The 26,129-nt window shown below is 37.0% G+C and overlaps 1 protein-coding gene across 3 annotated transcripts in view; it reads left to right on the top strand.

Annotated features, from left to right (window-relative positions):
• The window catches only part of GSTCD (glutathione S-transferase C-terminal domain containing), a 132,095-nt gene that overhangs the window by 97,307 nt on the left and 8,659 nt on the right, over positions 1-26,129 (top strand). The window contains exons 6-10 of one of the 3 annotated variants that reach the window (XM_067735416.1): positions 3,789-3,904; positions 4,065-4,109; positions 6,235-6,363; positions 23,588-23,721; positions 25,856-25,886. In XM_067735416.1, the coding sequence (XP_067591517.1) occupies positions 3,789-3,904; positions 4,065-4,109; positions 6,235-6,363; positions 23,588-23,721; positions 25,856-25,886 (455 nt within the window). Of the gene's footprint in view, positions 1-3,788; positions 3,905-4,064; positions 4,110-6,234; positions 6,364-7,071; positions 20,201-23,587; positions 23,722-25,855; positions 25,887-26,129 lie in introns of those variants that run through there. The other 2 variants (XM_067735418.1, XM_067735417.1) reach the window with 2 other exon arrangements.

Genomic DNA, 26,129 nt, shown 5'->3' with positions numbered 1-26,129 from the left:
TTGTCACCTTCCTTCTCACCTGCCAAAGGTTCTATTGGTGCCACCTTGTGTATTCAGTTGTCTCACACCTTCTCTACAACCTCTGTACTGCACCCATCACTGTTGAAGAAATTTACTCTTGCTCTCTTGGTTTTATAGCTTTTCAAACAAAAACATATTTTAAAAATCTCTGAACCAGGCTTCCCTGGTGGCGCAGTGGTTGAGAGTCCGCCTGCCGATGCAGGGGACACGGGTTCATGTCCCGGCCCAGGAAGATCCCACATGCCGTGGAGCAGCTGGGCCCGTGAGCCGTGGCCGCTGAGACTGCGCGTTTGGAGCCTGTGCTCCACAACGGGAGAGGCCACAACAGTGAGAGGCCCGCGTACGGCAAAAAAAAAAAAAAAAAATCTCTGAACCATTAGTTTTAGCCCTTTTCTTTGTCTCCATATTTAATTATATTTTTTAAAAATTCACAGAATGTGGGTGGTATACTACATCTCAAAGAAATACTTGGAAAACAAAACAGCAAATAAAGTCTAATATGTATCCCAAGCACCCAACCACTTTCCTTTTACCAGTATATTATAATATTCAAGGTACTTTGTTGCTTCAGACTAAGAAAGAGTAAATTAAGAGCTGCCTGATCTTAAGCACAATTTACTAGACTGAACAGGTGTCCTGGCTGCACATGTGCACATTTTCCATCCATGGCTTTTTTTTTTTTTTCTGCTTTATTTGATGCTTTGAACTGACCAAAGATGCGGATATCCTAATATGGCTCTTCCTTAGTTTAAAAATTGTCTCCTTTACTTTTCCTTGTACTTTCTTTTTGGGTAATGCAAACAACATTGAAGTTGTCTAATCAGGTTCCTCCTAACTTGAATTAGACAAGGAGAAGACTCCACCGTAGGAGGATTACATTGCAGGACAAATAAGATCATTTATATTAAAACATTTGATTCTTGGGTTTTGTTTTTCCATGATGACACCTAAAGAACCATCGTTTTTAGTCAAGTTAAAAATATAGGGACTTCCCTGGTGGCACAGTGGTTAAGAATCCACCTGCCAATGCAGGGGACACAGGTTCAATCCCTGGTCCAGGAAGATCTCACGTGCCGCCGGGCAACTAAGCCCGTGCACCACAACTGCTGAGCCTGCGCTCAAGAGCCCACGAGCCACAACTACTGAGCCTGTGTACAACAACTACTGAAGCCCACGCCTAGAGCCCGTGCTCCGAAACAAGAGAAGCCACAACAATGAAAAGCCCGCGCACCGCGACGAAGAGTAGCCCCCGCTCACCACAACTAGAGAAAGTCCACGCACAACAACAAAGACCCAATGCAGCCAAAAATAAATAAATATGTAAATATTTTTATGCTTGTAAATAGTGTCAGGCACAAGAATGTTGGATATAAATAGAAAGTAGAATTTGGTTTTTAAATGAATATGGTGTCTCAAAATAACACTTTATTACCTTGTTCAATGTGTTTAAGACCCTACTCACTTATAAAACTAGAATGATGAGGAGGAATGCTTCATTAGAGGCAGTTTTTCCATAAAGCACTGAGGCACCATGCAAGTGTATTTTTAGCCCACCCTGTGAATATTATGGGCACCTTAATAGTCTCTCAACCTGAAAGGTACCTCTTTGCCTTCAACCTTCATTTAAGCACAGATTCTTCATATGCAAAGAGGCAGGCTTAGCAAGAAAAACAGATCTTCATCAACATTTGCTTTTGAAACAGACCTAAGAAAGTTAGGTCATTCTAAATATGTAATAGAAGTACAGTACAGAACTTACTATTAGATATTCCATTAAATAAGTTTTATTTTCTTATCTCCTTGTTCTTAACAAAAGATAATTTCTTTTGACTTTGTTTTATGAAAATTCTTTGTCTAAGAACTGTTAAGAAATCCACAAACAGAGCAAAGTCTAAAATGCTTGTGCTCATTTCTTGCCTCGTGGTGGCTCCATTTAATAGCAGCATTGGTGACTCTCGCTCTCCCAAGGGCCTCAAAAGTACTTTTCCTTTTTGCCTTCTGATCCTCCCCTTCTTCCTCCCCTTCCTTGTTCTTATTCTTCTTCCTCCAAATCAAAACTGCATTGCCATAATAAAAATAAATAATTAGGTGGATTTATGACTGAATGGATAGAGGGATGGATAGATAGATAGACGTGTGATGAACCAAGCCTAGTAAGTTGCTAGTGGTAGAATCTAGGTGGAGGGTATAGAGCTATTCACTGAATCTTAATTCTTTCAACTTTGCCTTGTGTTTGAAAATTGTCATAATAAAACCTCTTAGGAGTGGCTATCCACTGAAGGTGGGATCACAAGGGCTTTCACTAACTCTGTGTAAATATTTTGCCATTATATTATTAGAGAAAAATGAAAATAATTTTTTTAAAGCTACATGAAACTGTCTTCACAAATGAAGTCACCAAACGATTGATTTAAATGCTTTTCATGTTTGAAATTCACATTAGGCGATGCTAAATAATTAAGAACACACACAGTGATTCAGTTGTATGATGATGACAGCATTGTTACAATAGGAAATTGGTTAAATAAGTTGTGTATAGATAGTTAATAAAATACTATGCAGCCATTAAAACTTGTAGAAACAAATTCATGGGCACAGAAAGATTTATATTATAATGTTTCCTATGCCATCTAGAAAATTATGAACTTATGGGTATAGCTGGAAGTACATATATACAGAAATATTACCTATGAATTATGAGATAATGGACTTCTTCTCTCATATAGATCTTTTTAAATCCACATTTTCTATTTTTTCCTAAAAGTTTCCCAGTGTTTTAATTTTAGTAACGTAAGAAAGAAGGAAAACAGAAAAGAAAAAATCCATGCAATTTTTCTGTGAAAATGGAGTGGGGAAACTTTGTATCTGTAAATAATTTTTGATCAAGCCAAAAAGATTATCTGGGTTTTTTCTTTTATCTATATCACTGGGAGCTACTCTCTTACATTTTCTTAATCTTGCTCTTATGAACAGTGCATTTGAAATGTGTAAAAACAAATAATTTTATGCATTCTTCTGAAGATATTTTAGTGGACTTGACTAGTAGCTTTTGAAAGAAAAGTAAGGATGTTTTCATGCTGCTAGGCCCAAGGCATTTTGTACTTGGAAATGCCCTGTCCTCAGTCCCTAATTGCATTAAATTTCTGTGTCTGACACACTCATGAGGAAAGGAAGTTTCAAAGCAGAAATAAGAAAATCTAATTTATTTCTAAATACAGTAACCATTGATATATTTTAAACAATGTGACACCTATGTTCCAAGTGTCCTAACTAGAAGAATTAAGAGATCACGGATGTGCCAGTTAAATAATAAAAGTGTTTTTATTATTATAGGTCTCTTTTCTCCAAAGCGATTTAAGCAATGTGCTGAAATTAGGTAATCTTTACACTATGTCTCTGAGAGGGATAGAGGGAAGAGATTATTACTGTTAATTTTTATTCATCCAGTAAACATTTATTGAACACTTTATGACTCTGAAGTTAATGTTTCACTTACTGTTTCCTCTCCTTCAAAGGCATTTTTTCATAGATTTTCTGTTAATGACCATTGAAAGAAAAGTTGGGTAGGAATAAAAGTAAAAAGAAGCAAAATAGAGTTCACCTCTGGGTTCCAGTTCTCTAATCCTCTCATGGAGGATTACATGGAATGTGTAATCCACTTACATCTGTACCGCTCTTCCTGTAGGCTGCTAGTCTAGTCCACGAGTGCCATCTCAGTCCCCTACAACATATAACGTGTCATTGTCTTCATCTCTTGTCTTTCACAGGTAAAATGTCCAGTGATCGAGCTTTGAGGAAGCAGCAACAGTTAAACAACCTTGTTTATGTGGTGACAAATCAGGCCAAACCTGGTGACAGAATTGTGGATTTCTGCAGCGGTGGGGTATTCTATATCTCCTTTATTCTCTTTAGCCTTTCCAAGATGATGTGGCTTTACTATACTACATTAAAGGTCATGTTTTTATTTGGCAAGATTATTGTCTCAGAATAAACAAAAGCCTTAGAGACCAAAGTTAACTTGTTTCTTTTTTTTCCTTTTTCAGGGCCATGTTGGGATTGTCCTTGCTCACATGCTGCCATCATGCCAGGTAAAGTCTGAATAATAGACAAAAGGAAACTACACAGTTCAGTTAGCTGAGTCTGGCTTTTTCCTCCTCTTTGAGTTTATAATCATTCACCCAGGTCAAATATGTGGCACAGGCATTTTATATTTCTTTGAACTAAACTTCTAAGATTCAGAATCATAGGGAAGAAAAGTAAGTAGGACCACTACATTTTTTATTTTTTATAAAAGGGCTGTATTTTTAAATAATTTTTAAAAGAAATAATTATTCCACTCAAATAAAATAATTAATGATGAAGCCAGTTTAATTGTCAACATAGTTTTATACTGGAAATACTAGGTTCTGAAACTTGTTGAGCATATTCTTTGGTAACTTGATTTTTATTCATTGTATCAGAATTGTAACAACAACATTTTTTAAAGAAAAAGAAACCGCAAATCTACCAACTGATCCACCAAATGCGTTTCTCCCCATGTTCTTTTTGTCATTGTTCATGAGGATGCTTATTGCTGCAAATTCTAAAAATTCAAGTACAATTTCAGTCACCTGCTTTCACTCAATCTTATATCATAAATGTTTTTCGCTGTTGCAAATAGTTTCAAATATCATCATTAAAATATCACTTAAAATGTGACTGCATAATATGTTTTTAAGTAAATGTACCATAATTTATACGATTGTTGCCACCATTTGTTAGAAGTGTGTGCTGCTTTTAGTCTTCTGTCATATTAAATCATTTCCTCACAGTGACCATCTTTCAGCATAGAAGTCTAGAATCTGATGATTGAACCGGGGCAGATCCTTTGTTTGTGAGCTCTCCGGAAATTACAAAATAATTAAAGTGATTATTCTCAGAAGAAAAAATGTGGAAGAACTCATAGACTAGCCAGAATGATATGTAGCAGAATGATAGAGAGTAGAGAGTATTTTTCTTTATCTTTCTTAGAAAATAAAGAGCAAAATAAATGAGGAATACTGAAAGAAACAGGCAGATGTTCATTTCATCACTAAGGAAAACAACAATTTCATTGTTGGAGTAAGAGGAATAAAGCTCATAGAGCAGAATCCTGGAGATGTAGAGTCAGGCAGGGATATGGTGTCTTTTTTACCCTTCCCAACAGCTCTGGAAACTTAGAAATGTTGAAACTGGAAAAGGGAAGTCTTGACTGGAATAAAGGCTGGAAAACCTTTGACCCCAAGTATCCTCTGACAGGCTTTTTATACAAAGGGATCCAGGATTTTTCCATAAAGACAAGCATAAGGACAAAATAAGGACCAAACTAGGAATGATAGTGATGAAAGTGACTTAACTTTGCTGCCCACTTTTCTCCATCTAAACCAGTGATGGTCTCCCACCTTCCTTGGCCTGGATTACTGTTAGAAATTCTGAACTGGTTGCCCTGCCTTCTGCCTCTCCCCCACCAGTCCATACTATGCATTGCAGCAACCAGACCTCCTTTCATTGCACATGATCTGGCTCCTGTTACCTCTCCAGCCTGATTCCTACATCCCACACCCTGTCTCCCTACCTCCACCGTCACCATCACACACTGTACCCCAGCTATACCAGTTTTCTCAGTTCTTCAAATACACCATATCTTTCTTACCTTGGGCCTTCATACATGTTTCTCTCTCTGCTAGAAACACACCTTTATTCCCGCAGCTGATTTCTATTCACTCTTCAGGCCTCAGTTAATATGTTACTCTTTCACATTAAATGACTAAAACCTCCCTTAGTGTGCGTGCTCTGATAACACATTATATGTCTTTCATTAAACACTTATCACTCACTGTATTATAATTGCCTGTTTCACTTATATCACTATATCTAGGAGCTTCAAGAGTTCAAGGACCTTGTTCTTTTTTTTTTTTTGCAGTACGTGGGCCTCTCACTGTTGTGGCCTCTCCCGCTGCGGAGCACAGGCTCCAGACGCGCAGGCCCATGCCTCAGCAGGCGGACTCCCAACCACTGAGCCACCAGGGAAGCCCTCATTTTTGTACTATATTATGTGGCCTACTTCCTGGCATAGGATAAGGATCAATATAATATGATCTACATTATTAAAGCTAGTAAACACAGTAATAATACTTTACCCTAATGTCTGAATTATGTTACTGAATATACTATTGTTTCCTGGGTACAATCTAGGTTACATTAATAGAAAACAAGGAATTATCATTAATTCGTGCTAAGAAGAGAAGTGACGAACTAGGGTTAAGCAACATTTGGTTCATTCAAGCAAATATGGAGTATTTTACAGGGACATTTAATATTGGGGTAAGTAATCAAGCAATTTCAATTTCTTTAATTAAGTAAGTAAAAATAATAATATGTCTTAGAGTAAATAAAGGTGATAATTTTATTTTCTTTGCTAAACAAGAAATTTATAACTTTTGTTTTCTACTGTCTGTAAAGCCTAGCCTATTAATGAATATTACTTCATTCACAGCATATCATCATTACATGGTAGAGATAATATTTGTTCCTCTACCAGACAAGAATTTTATTTTCTTCACTGCAGAATCTCCAGTGCCTAAAGAATTGTTTGACACATAGCAAATACTTAAAAATAGTTACTAATTGAATGAATAAATGAATTCTAATGAAGGTGACTTCTCTTGGTTTATTTTACATTTTTAGAAGTTAATGAAAGAAGAGAAAAACAGAGAATATAATAGGACAATTAGCTTGTTAACAGCCTGTAAATACTAGAGTTGCTTTTAGATAATACTTTCTTTAGCAAGGATTTACTATCTACATGTATTTTAAGTTTCCAGTAGACAGAAAGTATATTGGTGATGTTTCTGAAACCTTCAGATCAAATTGTTACTGTTTGATACTACTAAAAAGACCAAAGATAAAGTGATTCTGCCAGTTCACTTAAAACCAGGGTTGTATGCTCTGGTGGAATTTGAGTTTCATTAAGATGTTAACATTGCTGCTGCTATTGTATCTGTTTTAAATAATTTTTTCTTATTTTTATAGGACTAAGTGCTCAATATAGAAAACTACATAATAATATAAAGAAGAATCACCAGTATTTCTGCTAGGGAGAGATAAATACTGTCAAAACCCTTTAGTCTTTATGTATTTATGCACACAAACAAATGCATGTTTACACATACGTTAACATTATTGAGGTCATACTACATAGGTCCTGCTTTACCTGAAATTGTCATAAATACTTTACTCATTAATCATATTTCTTTTTTGTTGTTATTATAATGTAATTGTTACTATTATATATATCTTATGCATCACTTAAGATTTTTGATACCTTTGCCTAATCACTTTCTAGGTAGGTTGTGCTAATTTGCATTCCCAACTGTATATGTTCATATAACATATACAGTGGGCTTGTCTAGGTGGAATTCTTGTCCAATCTCAGAAGTTCAGACCTTTTGTAGTACTTATGATTTTTGTCCAATGAAGTTCATTTCTTAAATACCAGCTACTGCAAAGTTGTGGGGTTTATTGTTATTTTTATAGCCTAAAAAGTATACAGTTTGTTTCCTTTGTAGATATAATATAGATTGGTTATCTCAAGCCAAGCTTATAGAAAGAGAAGTAAACTTTTACGAAAACTGTTAATAAGGATATTCAGGAAAATATAGACATCTGATATAGCAAATTCAAATTAAATATATATTTATATGCTGCTTAAATTTTACATAAATGATGAGGTAGAGGATAAAGCTTCTCCCACAAAACAAGCCATTAAACCAATGCACATGTTACCAGTACACCAGGCAGAATGTATAAGGTAGCATGATACTGCTGCCTATTTACTCACCTCTCAAATCACAAAATTCCCGGCCTATCAGCCATACATCTCTTTACCCTTCTGTGGCTTAAAGGTGATAAATCATTCTGGCATATTCTTGTAACTTTCAAGGTCATATAATTCACTAACACCAACTAACAATGTATATGTCTTTTGGGAAGTGATATTTTTCCCAAATATCATAGTAATGTATCCATAATGGGTTTTTTCTTTCATAATTACTTTGTCAAGATATATGGAAAATGAATTAAAATTACTTGGAGGGTTAAACCAAAATTAGATTTACTCTCAAGAATATAATTTGCGGGCTTCCCTGGTGGTGCAGTGGTTAAGAATCCACGTGCCAACTCAGGGGACATGGGTTCGAGCCCCGGTCCGGGAAGATCCCACATGCTGTGGAGCAACTAAGCCCATGCACCACAACGACTGAGCCTGCGCTCTAGAGCCCGAGAGCCACAACTGCTGAGCCCGCATGCCGCAACTACTGAAGCTTGCGTGCCTAGAGCCTGTGCTCCGCAAGGAGAAGCCACCGCAGTGAGAAGCCTGCGCACCACAACGAAGAGTAGCACCGCTCGCTGCAACTAGAGAAAGCCCGTGCTCAGCAATGAAGACCCAACGCAGCCAAAAATAAGTAAAATAAAATAAATAAATTTATTTAAAAAGGAATATAATTTGCCTAGGATGATAATTGAAGTATTGTCACTAGATAAATCAAACTAAATGCACCAGTGGCTCTAACTCTTGTATTAAATAGATTCCAATGAAAATACTGTAACTAGAGAGGAAATCAGAATAGCAGGTATCAGAAACGCATGAAAACTCCATTAATTCACAGTTTTGTGGTATTTCAAATAAGGGTTTAGTTGGCATTTATCTTTGCCTTTTTCGTCTACTGTTTTTCTTTAGACATAAAAGTTAATGATGTAAACAAGATTTTAAGGGGAGAATTTTAAAGTCTTCGAACCAACTATCTTGCAGAACTTAAATCATTTATACATGAGAATTTAAATACTAATTATTATTCTTATCTCCATTAATACAAAAACCTATTTCAGGCAAAAATGAATAGATTTACTAATGTTGTTAAACTAGTGTGACTTGAAATAATGGAAGAGAACAAATCTAAATATTTTCACGTCTTTAAACAAGGTCTTCCATCACCCCCAAGGGCTGTGCCTCCCCCGTGTAACCAGAATCAATGAGGTAATACAGTGTTTGTTCCAAAGAGCATTTTGTAGTTTCTGATTTACGTTGTGCTTACTTGAGAAATATATTTCTTTAGAAATACAAATGTCCAATAAGCTTATAAATAACATTCAAAGTCTCTAGTAACCAGAAGCATTTCAACTTGAACAACAATGATATTCCCTTCTTGCTCTTAACATTTGCAAAGATTTTTAAAATATTATTACTGTAAGGCTTTTAAAATATTATTGCCTGCAAGGCTTCAGTGATATGGGAGCTTTGAAATTTTTCATTTACATGATATTTATAATGATTTGTTAATGACATGAAATGTTATAATGGTAAACAGAGAAAATTATATAAACATAATGTTTAAGTGTATGCATTTTAACATTGAATTTAACTTGTGCTAGAGTCTCAGCTTGGCCACGTACTAGTTTTATGGCCTCATCCTCAATCCTCAGTTTTTTCATCATGACATGGACATAACATATCTGGCTCATGGGATGTTGATATAATGTGCATGAACCACTTAGCAAGTTGCCTAGCATTTAGGAAGTACTCAAAAAATTGGTCCTCTTTTTACTCTGTGCAGTGTGATCTCAACCATGTGAAAACTGCTTAAAAAGGATGAGAGGAAATTATGCTAATATGTATTTTTTTAAGGTGGCTATCTCTATACACTATGTATTTTTCTTTATTCAAAATTTTCAAAATATTACATATTTAACATGTTACCATTTTTATATTCAAAGAATGTAAGCAGTAAAAATAGAAGAAATAAATATATGTGCTTAATATTTTATATATAGATACCTAGCTTATTTAGCCAAGAAAGGCTAATAGGACCCTAAGGATTACTATAAGATATCTAAAAGAATTCTGAACATATAAAATATGTATATAATTATATATGTATATATAATTTCTTTTAAAACAAGTATTTGATTATCATAGAAATACCTTTTGATTTTGTTTTTAAATACAAAACTCTTTTCAAAATTGAGAAACATCTGAGAAGGTTTTTTTTCCTTCCAGTTTGAATGTATGCAGCTGTATGACCCTGAATTGAGTATGTGTTATGGACTGAAAGTTTGTGCCCCACCTCCACCACCAAAAAATTCATGTGTTGAATTCCTTAACCCCTCATGTGATGGTATTAGAAGGTGGGACCTTTAGGAGGTAATTGGGTCATGACGGTGGTACTCTCTGAGTGGAATTAGTGCCCTTATAAGAAAAGAGCTTGTGCCCCCTCTTAGCTCTCCACCATGTGATGATACAGTGAGAAGACAGCCATCTGCAAACCAGGAAGGGGTCCTCACTAGACATCAGATCTGCCAGCACCCTGATCTTGGACTTCCCAGCCTCCAGAACTAAGAAAAATGTTTGCTGTTTAAACCACCAAGTTTATGATAGTTTTTTAAGAGCAGCCCAAACTAAAACAGTATATATCAATTATCATACTCTTAAAGGGTAACTCAGAAAAGATTGCTTTAAAAGTGGACTTTTTAAGGCTATTTTTTTAAGAAGTCTATTATCACCTTCTTGTCTAGTGCAATATAAATAATCTTCCTTGTGAAAACTTACTTTATAAGATTTTACTTTTTAAGACCTAATTTATTATGTGTAGTAATACCTATGCTCTCAAACAGTATAACAAAAACCTTGCTGTCAAACAGTATTACTGAAAGGGCCACGACTATGGAAGAACACACTTTGCATTGAGAAACAAAAACTGTGTCAGTGCTGAACAGCTTGCCCACCGAAATGTTTTAGTTGGGTAATTTCAATAGTAACATAGAGTCATCTCAAACAGGTGATAAGGCATTGATTTCTAACAGTATTGGTGAATATTTTCTATTTATCAATATATATCAAAATCTCTAAACAGTTTATTTTTGAGTTATCTGTATTTACTTTTTTCTATTTCACCCATAACAATTTTTAATATGATTGTTTATGATTCATCAGTGCTGAGTGCTTAATTACAAGCTCATTTCTAGTTATGTATGTTAGTATACAATTAGAAGAAGCATATACAATTATAGAATGTAATTCAGTAACACTTTTGATGAATGATTTATGTAATCCTTGTTTTAAAGGGAAAGGAACTTGAGAAATTATATATTCTGCAAACACAATTTTTAAAAAATCATTAAGGCAATGAAGGACTTTCCAGGTGAAGGTGGCAGATAGAGGTATTGCACCCCCCTTCTCCCCAAGAGAGATCAGACCCCCAAATAACAAAGAGAACAAGAACCAGAAAAATCATACTCCATCCTTAATGAAACAGTGTTCAAGATTCTATAACTTGAACTACAATATTTGAAGATAGAAAGCAGACTGAAGAAAAAATTAGTGAGTAGAGAAGAGGAAAATCAAACTTAAACGCATGGGGAGAGGGAGGGTCAAGAGGGCTATCAGGAAGCAAGTCACTTTGCTCTCACAGAATCCCAGAAAAATTTCAGGAATTCAGGATACCAGAAACCACAGAGGAAGGGTATAAGAAGGGGCTGGAATCATGTTTAATTAAAAATTTTATTTAGAGACTCAGATTCCCACCACCACCTTGTGTAGGCAAGTAACTATTTCCCCCAACTCCTGCAAGAGACCGGAAGTTTATTCTATGAGAAAAGTGTAATAGAGACTCCAAGTATAGGGAGAGAAGGGTGAGAATGATGTGACACCAAAAATAAGAACTAAGTGCCCTTAATTCCAGAATTCCTTCAGAATCTAGAATCATCTCCTCAATCAGAGATTAAAAGAGCCTCCTTTACAGAATCAGAACTATCCCCAGAGAAAATACTATAGCTGTAATTTAAAAAAAAAAAAAAAGCCAACTGGCCACCTGGTCACCCAATCACTAAGGAAGCCCACCTTCAAGCCTTTCATTCAGACTTCTGATCAACTTTTTAATGATTCACTCTTATATGAACTGACAGCCAAGGAATAACAAAATGTGGAAAACTTCCAAAATAGAAGAGACCAAAGCAACAAACACAATGAAAGGAGAGATCAGAAAAGATGTTGCATAATGAAACAGGGATAGAATGAAAAAGAAAAGGCATCAGAGAACAAGAAAGAACTTCTAAACACATGTTAGCCAAAATAAAAAGCAAGTAGAAAATCTAAAAGATGAAGTGTAGGACATCATCTGAAAAAAACAGGACAAAAAAAAAAGAGAGAGAGATAGGAGCTGAAAGAAGCATTTTTTTTTCAAATAGAGATTTAGTCCATGAATCCAATACCTCAATATTCTCAATAATAGGAGAACCAGAAAGATAAAACGGTGGGGAGGAAAATATCAAATAACTAATATAAGAAAATGTGTCAGGATGTGTTTCTCTTGACGGATGTGGGTTCGTGCCCCGGTGTGGGAAGGTCCCACATGCCGCGGAGCGGCTGGGCCCGTGAGCCATGGCCGCTGAGCCTGCGCGTCTGGAGCCTGTGCTCCCCAGCGGGAGAGGGCACAACAGTGAGAGGCCCGCGTTCCGCAAAAAAAAAAAAAAAAAAAAAAAAAAAAGACATAAAGCAATGCACATTGTTATAGGAGAAAAGCATTAAAAAAAATTTTTAAATGGATAAGTGTTGTGATAAAAAGAAGTTCCTAACAGCTTCCAAAGAGAAAAAAGAAAAGAGGTCTCATAGAGAAATTCTGGAATCAAAATGCCGTCACACTTCTCAATAGCAACATGGAAAGCTAGAAGACAGTGAAGCAATGCCTTCAAAATTCTAAAGGAAAGTTTCCAACCTAAAATTTTATGCCTGACCAATCAATCAATCTTGTATGAAAGTAATAAAGAAAATGTCAAGGTCTCAAGAAAATGTGCATCAGGAAACTATGTAAAAGAGTGCTTCAGGGCTTCCCTGGTGGCGCAGTGGTTGAGAGTCCACCTGCCAATGCAGGGGACGCGGGTTCGTGCCCCGGTCCGGGAAGATCCCACATGCCGCAGAGCGGCTAGGCCCGTGAGCCATGGCCGCTGAGCCTGCGCGTCCGGAGCCTGTGCTCCGCAGCGGGAGAGGCCACAACAGTGAGAGGCCCGTGTGCCGCAAAAAAAAAAAAAAAAAAAGATGTGCTTCACTAAAATAAGAGAGTAGGGCTTCCCTGGTGGCACAGTGGTTAAGAATCCGCCTGCCAATGCAGGGGACACGGGTTCGAGCCCTGGTCCAGGAAGATCCCACATGCTGTGGAGCAACTAAGCCCATGCGCCACAAATACTGAGCCTGTGCTCTAGAGTCCGTGAGCCACAACTACTGAGCCCACACGCCACAACTACTGAGCCCACACGCCACAACTACTGAAGCCCACGTGCCTAGAGCCAGTGCTCCGCAACAAGAGAAGCCACCGCAATGAAAGGCCTGCTCACTGCAAGGAAGAGTAGCCCCCACTCGCCGCAACTAGAGAAAGCCCGCATGCAGCAACAAAGACCCAACGCAACCAAAAATAACTAACTAAATAAATAAATTTAAAATAAAAATAAAATAAGAGAGTAGGTAATAAAAAGAAATAAGTGATATCTAATCAGGAGTGGGTGAAGAGAGTTCTTGGTATGATGGCAAAGGGAAGTCACAGGACCAGACAGAGCTAGGTAGCAGGCAAAGAAAGCAGTGAGTCCATGTTTTAATAAAAGGTCAGGAGGCCCAGGAAAGATGTCTTCAGGAAAAAAAAAATGGAGCTGGCCAATTATTTGACAGTTTTCACACAGTGAAAAATTTTACCATAGAGCATCTTACAGAACTTCTGTGCAGGAAAAGTCTTGGATGTTAAAAAAAAAAAAAAAAATCATATGGCACAGTTAGTTTTGATTTGAAAGAGCAATATACATTGATTATATAGAAAAACAGAGATGGATTTCAGGAAAGAAAACCAATGAGTTGAAAAGCATTAGCTTTGGTCACCAGATTTTCTTTCGGGGTAGAGAAGTGTGTACGGAACAAGGAACTTTTTTTGTCATTACATGCCTTTTAGCATTATTTGAGTCATTACATGCCTTTTGGCATTATTTGAATTTTAAAGCCAATTACCTATAACATAATTGCGTGAAAGTTTTTAAAGAGGAGCAACAGAAGCGCACAACTGGGACCAAGCTTTCTTCTAAGATATCTGGTTAAGAATCCTTCTTTGAGAAGCAAAGGCTCAGAGCATGATTGGGTTGGGGCAAATTTAGAGGTCATTCAGTTCAACCTTCTCATTTCATAAATATAAAAGTTGAAGCTCCACCTGGGGAACAGGAACATAGCAAGTTAATGTGAGAGCTGGGACTAGAATCCAGTCATTGACTTCCTGTTCACTCCCCACATCTAAAGGAAGGAGTAAATGGGAACATAGAGAATTAGAATAACTTTTGGTGTCAGAGGGATTGAATTTAAATCTTGTCTTCATCATTTGTGACCTTGGACCAGCCACTTGGCCTTTTTGTAAAATGGGAAATAACAACACCTATATGCATCGTTTGGACTAGGAAAAGGCTAATAAATGTTAAATGAATCTTTAAAAAGTAAACAAACAAAAACCCCCCAAGGACAGGATGCCTAGTACAGTCATAAATACATCTAGCACAAGCTTAGTTTTGGGAGTATGAATAAGGCATAGTCTTACTATCTTTCAAAATATGTCTTACATTAAAAATCAATACATACTCTTTACCAACATATATGTTCTTAGACTATCTGTGTATCTTTACCAACATATATGTTCTTAGACTATATGGGTATCTTTCTCAACATATATTGAGAAGAATCAATCAGTTTTTCTAGAATCTTGCCTTGTTTTTTAGAAGCTGCCAGTTGAAAGACATTCTGAGAGTGAGTGATGATTAATTTTGTTTATTTACCACCACATATAGCAAAGATACGTGGATTGAGGTTTCCTGGCTGTTTGGTTATGTTTCATTGGCTTACATCATAGGATGTGTTATAGTTAAAACTTTTATGACATATAGATTAATTGAAGTACAAATGTGAAGGAAAGGTCCTTAATTTATAGTCCATGAGTTCTGCAGCATTTATTTGGATCAAAAATATTTACATTTACTTTGGAATATGCATTACCTTGGCCAATAGATAAGTTTACAATTCAATTTTTATCCTTTATTAGAATTCAGTGTATGTACAGAGAACCACAATACCGAATTTTGGGGGTCAGTCAGTGAAACACTTGTTTGCTATGTTGTCAGCGAACCATTGATTAAATATGGGTGTTTTTCCCCCAGCACGTTAACCTTTATTAGATACTCATAGTTTATGTTTTGATACTCTTTCTACAGTTGTCAGATCTATCGGTGTGTATATTAATAGATCTATCTCTCCATTGTATATTATATTACAAACTCTCTGGGTCAGATGCTTTAAATGTAATTAGAAATTCGATTTCATACCAGTTTCTGTAGATAGGAATGGTTTAAGAAAAAAATTTAGATGTATTTCTCTTCGTTCTTTCCTTTCTTTGTCACTTCCTTTATGTGTAACCAACACATATCCCATTCCTTCTTCTCTTAAATCAGTGGTGAAGCTAAGAGTGATACCCAGAAATTCTTCATTGAAAAAGATGGTCTCTAAGGTTCCTTCCAGCTCTAAGTATGTTGGTCAGAGAAGGCATAGCATGATGTAATGGAAAACCTGTGAGCTTTGGAGTCAGACCTGGATTCAGAGTTCATCTGGAATGTTTGCTGGCTAGGTGATCTTGTCATGTTATTACAAGAGATAATAAGAGCTATTTAAAGTATTAAAAAAAATTTTAAAGAATTAAATGATTAAATCAAGAAAAAATCTATGTAAAGATTTTGACATCTAGCAGACACTGCATACATGCTAGTCCCCTGTGGTGTTGTAATTCCAGAAGATAGTAGGACCAATGAGATGAATAAAATGAGAGGAAGTATACAATAGTCCGCCCATATCTATGCTTTTGCTTTCCTCTGTTTCAGTTACCTTTGGTCTGTCATGGTCCGAAAATATTAAATGGAAAATTCCAAAAAGAAACAATTCATAAGTTTGAAATTGTACACTCTCCTCCAACCAGCCCAGGACGTGAATCATCCCTTTGTCCAGGGTTTCCATGCTGTATACCCTCTCCCCCTGCCAGCCACCACCCACACCCCCAGCATAGGAACAAGCATAGTATAGTTGATTGACCCTTGAACTACATGGGTTTGAACTGCACGGGTCCACTTGTTTTTTTCAGTAAATATATACTACAGTACTACATGAGCTGTGGTTGGTTGAATCCACAGGTGCAGAACCATGGATAAGGAGGGCCAACTCTAAAGTTTTACTCAGATTTTTGGCTGCGTGCGGTGGGGGATTTGGGGGAGAGGTCAAAGCCCCTGAACTCCGCATTGGTTAAGGGTCAACAGTATTTATAGAGTTCGGTACTATCCCTGGTTTCAGGCATCCACTGGGGGTCTTAGAACATATCCCCTGTGGCTAAGGGGGGACTACTGTATTTGCATAGAGTAGTTAGCTAGGCTGGAAGACTCCAAACTGTCTGAGTTGGGGTCCTTAATTTGTTGTGTCACCTGGAACAAGTTACTTGACCTCTCTGGGCTTCAATTTCCTCATCTTAAAACAGTACCTACTTTAAGATATTTGTACATCCATGTTCATAGCAGCAGTGTTCGCAATAGCTGAGGTGGAAGCAACCCAAATGTCCATGGATGGATGAATAGGTAAACAAAATGTGGTACATATATATACAGGTGTCCCTTGGTATCCATGGGGGATTGGTTTCAGGACTCCCTCATATACCAAAGTCCGAGGATGCTCAAGTCCCTTATAAAAAATGGCATAGCATCTGCATATAACCTACACACATTCTTTCATATATTGATACCTTAAATAGTCTCTAGATTACTTATAATACCTAATAGAATGTAAATGTTATGTAAATAGTTGTAGGTACAATGTAAATGCTATGTAAATAGTGGCTGGTGCATGGCAAATTGAAGTTTTGCATTTGGGGAACTTTCCGGAATTTTTTTTTAATATCTTCAGTTCGAGGTTGACTGATCTGCAGATGTGAGACCTGCAGATATGAAGGGATGAGTGTATACAATGGAATATTATTAAGAAGTCCTATCAAATGCTACAACATGGATGAGACTTAAGGACATTATACCAAATGAAATAAGCCAGTCACAAAAAGCCAAATACTGTATGATTCCATTATATGAAGTATCTAAGGTGGTCACATGCATAGAAACAGAAAGTAGAATAGTGGTTACCAGGGGCTGGAGGGAGGGAGGGAGAAAAGGGAAGTTGTTGTTCAACGGGTATAGAGTTTCAGTTTTGCAAGATGAAAACATTCTGAAGGTCTGTTTCACAATGATGTGAATATACTTAACACTATTGGGCTGTACACTTACAATGGTTAAGATGGTAAATTTTATGTTCTCTGTTTTTCTACCACAATAAAATAGGTAGAAAAAATAAATAAATATATATAGTACCTACTTCATAGGGTTGTGCATTAAACAAGTAAATCCATGTAAAGCAGTTAGAATAAGCACTTAGCATTACTCAGGAATGTTAAATCTATATTATTATTATTAGCATTATTATCAGTGTCACTCCATGCTTCAGGAACGTGCTTTCTGCTGTTTGCTGCTGTGCTTCTTGCTCCTTTGCTTTTGGAATTCCTTTGTATCCTACAAGGCCCTCGTCAAACACCACTTCCTCCAGTTCACCATCCCTGATTTTTCCCCATCTGAATATCCCACTCCCTCCTTTGATGTTTCTATTTGTACTTTTTTAATGGCACTTAATGCATTCTGTCTTGTATAATACAGGTTTGGGTACTACTTGAATGCTATTGATGTGTAGTGTTTTATTCTTTGTATCCCCTGTGAGTCACACATGTTAGCACATGAAATAACCAGAACTTTGTGAGTTGCCTAAACCTATGCAATTTGCACTTGAGTTAATTAATGTATTACGTGATTTGGATTAAGTTGTCACTGTTGACAGAGCATCAGAAAGGGATCATAGTTTTGACCTTTGTATTCCAAGCCACTACCATAATACTGATATAAAGGAAATGCCCAGTGATTGCTGAGTGAATTAATGAATGAACCGATTAATGAATCAATGAATTGTGCAGTTTCTAGAACTATTAATAATTATAGACCTTTAATGATCAATAAGAAAGAATAACAAATTCCTCAACAAAATCACTCAACTTCATGTTGCTGCAGAAGCTCTCCACGCCACTTGTCTCATGATTTTTTTTTTCATGTACTTATTTTACTAAGGATTGAAATAAGATACAAAGATGGAAATGGTTGATGTGAATCTTAAGGCTTAATATCTATAGGTTTTCATCTACATTCATTGTCTATTTCTGCTGTAGCAAATTACCACAAATTTGGCAGCTTAAAAATAACATATATTATCTCAACATATAACAAATGTTATCTTAAAATAACGTATATTATTTCTGTAGGGCAGAAATCCAGGTGGACTCAACTAGTTTGTCTGCACCAGGTGTCATTAGGTCAAAATCAGCTGTTGACTTGGTTCGGCTCTTATCTGAAGTCTCTGAGGGAGTGGTCCCAGGACTGTTCAAGTTGTTGGTAGAATTCAGCTCCACACAGTTATAAGACTAAGGTTCCTGTTCCCTTGCTGAGTCAGACGGGAGTCGTTCTCAGGTTCTACATCTACCCACACTCCCTGTCTCATGGCCTCCTTCACCATGAAAGCCAGCAATGGTGGGTCAAGTCCTTCTCTCTGACTTTTCTTTCTATTTCATCTCTTGTTTCCTGCCTGAGAAAGTTTTTTTTTTTTTTTAAGAAGATGTTGGGGGTAGGAGTTTATTAATTAATTTATTTATTTTTGCTGTGTTGGGTCTTCGTTTCTGTGCGAGGGCTTTCTCTAGTTGTGGCAAGTGGGGGCCACTCTTCATGGCGGTGCACGGGCCTCTCACTATCGCCTCTCTTGTTGCGGAGCACAGGCTCCAGACGCGCAGGTTCAGTAGTTGTGGCTCACGGGCCTAGTTGCTCCACGGCATGTGAGATCCTCCCAGACCAGGGCTTGAACCCGTGTCCCCTGCATTAGCAGGCAGATTCTCAACCACTGGGCCACCAGGGAAGCCCAAAAGTTCTTTACTTTTAAGGCCTCACATAATTAGATTGAGCCCACCCATGTAATCCAAAATAATCTTGTTATTTTAAGGTCTTTAATCTTAATTACATCTGCAAAAATTTCTTGCCATGTTGACGGATTCCAGGTATTAGGATGTGAACATCTTTAGGAGATCATTCTGCCTACCATACCATCCCTGTCTCTTTTTTTTGCAATTTATTTGTTTACATAACCATGTCATTTGTCCTTTAGAGTTTCCCGCAGTGTGGATTTTGCTGATTTCATCCCCCTGGTTTTGTTTCACGTACTACCCTGTTCCCTGTATTGCCTAGAGATTGCTACTTAGGTCTAGATTGTAGAGACATAATCAGATCCAGGTTCACTTTTGGGATAAGACTACATCACAGGTGGTGGTGTGCTCTATCAGTAGGCCCATGTCTGGTTGTCTCTTGTATAATGTGAGCAGCATTCATGGTCATTGCCCCAGCTCATTATTTCAATAAGGATTGCAAATTGCTGACAGTCTTCTATTTTAATATTCTGCCTCATTTACTTTCCTTGATCAACTATTTGGTTATACTGAGGTACAGTTCACATAGGAAAGGCCAGAGAAAACTTTATTATTTTTCTGTATTTTCCAGTTTTCAAAGTGAATTGGTTATATGCCAGATGTGACCAGTTAGGCTTTTTTTTTTTGGTATAATTATCATTGACTCGCCAATTTAATATTTGAAATACTTCAGTCCATTGATGTTACAGTTCTCATTGATGCTTAGATATTCCCATTGGCTCCTGAGTGTTTTTTACAAGGCTTCAATGGTATCTGATAGCATCCATGCTTTCAGTATAACAAGACGTTCCAGCTCATCTTGTATATTTCCTGCCTCATGTCTGACATCAGCTATGTCTCCATGGAGCTCAAAATTCTTTTAAGAGCAGATGCTATTATTTACCACAGTGTAGGTACTCGGGATGGTCATTGCTACTGGTTTGGTCTTTGTTTCTAGGCTTTTCAGTCATCTGAACTAGGCAATACCTTTTATTTATTTATTTATTTATTTATTTATTTATTTATTTATTAAACAAAATCTTCATGGGTTCGTACTGATACTTCCAACTTAAATTCAGCACTGTGGGATTTTAACCTAACCTCACTTGTCTATCTCTTATATTTTCTTCTATGCTAAAAAAAATTCTGTTTCCTAATGACATAGCATGTTTCTTGTTTTATCCCATAATATGCACATTAGAGTTCTAAAACAACAAACAGTAACAATGATTACTGAAAATAGTTTTGAGAATTTTTAAACGTTATTTTTTATGCAATAGCATCTTCCATAGCCATGTATATTCTTCATTCCTTTTTATAGCTGCAGAGTACTCCATTACATTTATTCTACCAGTGCTCTGTCAGTGGGAAATTGGCTTGTTTCCATTTTGTTGTTATTTCAAATATTACTTCAGTGAATAAATCTTTTTATATGTTTGCCAGTGTGTCCACTGGATAGATTTTATTACAAGTGAAAGCACGAATTACACATAATTTTGCTGAATATTGCTAAGTTCTTCCTCCAAAGGGTTGTGACATTTTTGTATTCCCACCAGCCATATATGATGGTATCTGTTTCCTTACAGTCTGGCTGATAGACTGTTATCAAATTTTAGGATTTTTGCCACACTAATAGGTGATCATTAGATAATTATCTTAGTATAATTTCAATAATTATTTCTCTTATTTTGAATAATATTGAACAACTTTGGTTTATGGCCTATTTGCATACTATTGTTCATGAACTGTCCAAATCTTTTGCCCATTTTACTATGAGATTATTAGGCTTTTTCTTTATATTTAAAAGCTTGTTATATATTAAGGATATTAACCTTTTGTGCTATAAATTGCAATCTTTTTCTCTCTTTATCATTTGTCTTTTTACATATAATTTTTGGGTTTTGTCATTTGAAAGGTTTTTTTTTTTTCATTTTTACTTTGATGTACTTATTAACCTTACCCCTTATTATATGTGGACTTTCAGACATAGTTAGGAAATTATTTCCCACTCCCCTAGGTTATGGAGAAATTTACTTATGTCTTTTTATCTGTTAATTTGTTTTTGCATGTTAAATCTCTAACCCATTTGAAATTTATGTGTGGTGAGAGGAAAGGATCTAATTTTATTTTTTATAGAGCTATCAGGTTAACCCAACGTCACTTATTAAAAAGTCCATCTTGTCCCCAGTGGTTTGAAGTGCCACCTTTGTTGCATGTTAAATTTTTGTATTCATATGGTTCCATTGATCTATATCATTATTTGCCTGTTTTTTGTTTGTTTTGCGGTACGCGGGCCTCTCACTATTGTGGCCTCTCCCGTTGCGGAGCACAGGCTCCGGACGCACAGGCTCAGTGGCCATGGCTCACGGGCCCAGCCGCTCCGCGGCATGTGGGATCTTCCCGGACCGGGGCACGAACCCGTGTCCCCTGCATCGGCAGGCGGACTCTCAACCATTGGGCCACCAGGGAAGCCCTATTTGCCTGTTTTTTTCTGACCTGCGTTTGATGGCATGGAAATTAGGAGCAAGTGATGCAATAAAACGTTTTAGACCTAATAAAATCCATCATGTAAATAGTTCTTAGAATTAGTTGTTTTGTTTAAGTGAGGGAAATAAACTCACTCTTTAGCATGTAGCAAAAGGAATGTGAACCTAAGTAAAGGGAGATTTATAAAAATAAATTGTCGAAACTTTTCTTTAAGAGAGTTTTTGGGGAAGCAGCCTGATGTGATTAACACTTGAGGTCAGGCTCTGGGTCACGATCCCACCCTTCAGGAGCTGCTATGTTGTGAGCATATTCTTCATTTCCCCGAGCTTTAGTTTCCTCACTTCTCAGATGGAGATAATAAAATCTTTCAGGGCTGTTGTGAGCACAGAAGGATCTGCGCACCGTCACCCAGCATAGCTGCCAACACATAAAGGGCACTAGGTGAGTGTTGGGTCTCTTCTCTCTCCCTCCAGGGAAAAATGCATCTATAATTTTTACTATGAGGTTTTCTCCAGCTACTCACGAAAATAAGAACTAGCCCGATTTTTACCCTGCAAAACTGGTTAAATAAAGGGGCAGATGAGAAACCAAGATTCTTTAATTCTCCAGTAGTTGGTGCTGCCTTCGCTGGACGGCAGGCTGCCTAGGCTCTTTTTTCACGGTGGGGCAGGAAGGGAGGTTGACAGCAACCATAGGGATTGTTGACTTCTATGGAGGTGATGGACGCCTGGTAGGAGGGGAGAATTCAGGAACAGGGTTGCGAGCAGAGAGCTTGCTTTCCTCTTCTCAGTACAACTTTGTTTTTGGTTTTCCAGTTCAAAAGGGGAATCTGACTTATACTTAACATCCAGAAATTTCCAGAAAATCTCTTTGTCTTTACCCTAAAAGTGCCTCCTTACCCTGAAGTTGAGAGATTTGTGTCTAGAAGGAACAATTATTATCCAATACAATTTGCCTCTGTTCAGAATGAAATGGAGATCTGAGCATTTTTCTGACAAAATGCTTCATCCTTCAAGATCCCTACATCTGATTTTCTTTCAGGGTTCTAGTTTTCCTTATTTAGCCTAATAATTTTCACAATTGTCTACTTTAGATTGTAAAACAGTATAGATATATTTAAGGGATTTGTTCCAAAAACATGTTTTAAAATCATTTTAAAGTTATTTTTCTTTTCATGAATTATTGATGTGCTAATCATGACTTCAATCCGTAATGTTTTTCCTTTTTAAATAAACCCATTAAAAATATTTCATACAGTTCATCATTCAGTGTTAAGAATTGTAATTATATGAATATGAACAGGTGCTACATAAATATGATTTGTTCAGTTTTAGACAACACTGATTAGAGTCTATTCAGACAGCATTTGAAATACTGTTTTCACATACACTTCTATTAAATCTTTGCAACAGCATTGTCAGTATTATTAACCATAGTTTATGGTTGAGGAGACTGAGGCCCAAAGAAGTTCAATTTTAAGCAGCCCAGGATCACACAGCCAATTGCAGTTCTGGACTAGAAATTCTGATTCCAATGTAGAGTTGTTTCCGCAATGCTACAGCTGAACTGAATTTTCAATCAGCAAGAGCATTAGTTTAGACATGCATACATATTGAATTCTCCATATTTAACATGACATCAGATTTTCCATTGAATGAATCCTGTGCTTCATTACAAATGTTCCATTTGTAATCTTGCAACCTCTTGCTTAATTTTCTTAATTAATATGAATAGCTAATTAGTCCTTTGGTATGTCCAAATGAGAACTATTTAAACTGCTATGAAATAATATTCTGGTAACTTGAAACCTCTTAAGGAACAGTCCTCACAAAAGGTTTTTGCTTTTTTTTTTAAATGGCACAAAGTAGCACTCTTAGTTAAAAAAGAACTTAGTGCTGAGGTCTGGTTTTGTTTTCCAGGTGGCGTTGCATGCTTGTGGAGTGGCAACAGACATGGTGATTGAGCAGTGCATCAAAACACGGGCTTCCTTTGTCACGTGCCCTTGCTGTTATGGTTTCATTCAGAACACCTCAAAGTTTAATTTTCCAAAAAGGTGAAATCTTGTATTCTGCCAAAGGCACCAATATGGGTATTAAATTGGTACACAAAAGTCATTTGGTATAAAGTTGCAAGGAGGTTTCAGTTTTGAGCTCATTTCCTTTTTCCACAATGGCAAGTATTGTTTATAAGCTGTATAAGGAAGAGGGGATCTCCTCCATGTCTGCCCTTGATTTTTTTCTCCTAAATCCAGCTCTTGCTGAAATTTAGAAGCGAGTGTATCCAGGAGTCAGCTGACTGGAAGTCTGCCAGCTTCAGCACTTCTCTGTGTACTTCTAAATGGAAATCATCAACTGTGAGAGGCAGTAGAGTGTAGTGGTTAAGTGCTTAGGACCTGGAAGTATTCCACCTGGATGCAAGTATTGACTCCTCATGCTTTTTTTTTTTTTTGCGGTACGCGGGCCTCTCACTGTTGTGGCCTCTCCCGCTGCGGAGCACAGGCTCCGGACGCGCAGGCTCAGCGGCCATGGCTCACGGGCCCAGCCACTCCGCGGCATGTGGGATCTTCCCGGACCGGGGCACGAACCCGTGTCCCCTGCATCGGCAGGCAGACTCTCAACCACTGCGCTACCAGGGAAGTCCAACTGCTCATGCTTTTGTAAATTGTTTCACCTCAGGCAATCTACTCAAACTCTTTTTGCCTACATTTTCTCATCTACAAAAGGGGGATTATAATAGTAACTACCTCAAGGTTTTTATGAGAATTGAATGATATATATGTTAATCACTTAGAAGTGGCACAGAGTAAGCACTCCATAAATGTGAGCTGTTGCTAACTACAGTAGTAACAGTAGTAGTTTTAAATTCTGCCCGCGAGTGGTGGTGGTTAACCTGCAAGCTCAATGGCCATTTTTACAGTCCTCCTTATCCCACATAGAAAAGGGAGACATTTTAATTCTCACCACTTTAACTAAACCTAGTGGAGGGCCATTCTTGGTGTTTATGACATTTCACTCTGACTTATAGTTACGGAGAATCCAGCTGATCATTTTAATTATAGGAGAGATTAAATATGCTAGTTTTGGAAAGTCTATCCTATCATGTGTCAAAAAAGACTTCTTGATCATTTTCATCATTTCTTTTTAGAAACCTTCGAAATTTCCATTTGAATTTGTACTTAAGAGCTTCTAAGTAATTTAAAGTAAAACTAATAGCCTTCTTTTTCTTTATTTCATTATTTTGTTGTTTCCTATAATTTGCAACTGTTGAGAGAAGAACAAAGGATCTATGGAAAAGCAAAAAATAAAATATAATTTGAGGGTTATTCAATACTTGAAACTTTATTTTATTCTAAATCTATACAGATAAAATGTGTAGTTTAAACCCATCAAGAAATTTGTAAGTCTAGCACTATAAAGATTCTTAAGAATGGTAATTTGAGTTGTTCAGCCTGCAATCTCACTTAACTGATTGTAAAGCCTCAATTTAGGGACTGTCAACTTTTTCACATCTCTGTAGATTTACTGATATTTGCCCCCTTTGTCATTAGAGGACAACTCCCAGGTCACTAGCCCTTTGCCCTCATCACCCTAGGGCCAGGTGCCAGACAACTAAGGATAGCCCCTATGCTTCAGAACCTACTGACATTGTTCCAACTGGCCAGTCCTAAGCTTGATCACTCTGCCCTGCCATTCCTGGAATACGTAATAAAGGCTATTGACCGTGTTTTACCCCATTGTCTCTGCCTCCTGATCAACCTGGTGCTTCCCCATGTGACCCTGTATGACATGGCTTGCCCCCTCTTCTTGGGAACTCTGAATAACAAACTTTCTTTTCAGTGGCAGTCCTCTCCTGATTTGTTGGCCTCACCGCACCTGAATAACAATAAAACCTACATTTTTAAAGTGCCTGAATCTGTGTGCACCCATGTGGGGAGGAGAAAAAAGTTATACTTCTCTAATAGTGTAAACAATCTTTGAAAGAAATTCTTTAAAATTCATTACATACCGATGGTATACTTTTGTCTTTTTATAAAGATATTTCAAACTGGCATAGTTTTTAGTTCAGGACAGTATTATATACTCTTCAGATAAAATACATATTTTTGTTTATAATTTAATTTCAAGACTATTTCTACTCTTAATCTTTGGTATTTAAAATGAGTAATTCTTTTCTCTTTTCTATTTCAGTGAACAATTCAAGAAAACTTTATCATACAAGGTAACTTTAAAAAGATCTAGATGTTTTCCTCACATACTTTTCATTGCTTCTTTATTTTCCCTCTCAAATTTGTAATGGAGTATATAATCTATAGTTATACTTGAATTGCTCATGAACATCTAATACGGATTTTTTTTCTTGTTGGCAAATCAAGATTAATCTTCAAGTAGTTGACAAGATTTGTGAAAGGTCCGAGAGTTTACCCGACTCACCAGCTAACAAGTTAGCCTGCCACAGTTTCAT

The sequence above is a fragment of the Pseudorca crassidens genome, chromosome 4, assembly GCF_039906515.1.
Source record: "Pseudorca crassidens isolate mPseCra1 chromosome 4, mPseCra1.hap1, whole genome shotgun sequence".
Lineage (NCBI taxonomy): Eukaryota > Metazoa > Chordata > Mammalia > Artiodactyla > Delphinidae > Pseudorca > Pseudorca crassidens.
This window is presented reverse-complemented; position numbering and strand designations above follow the sequence as displayed.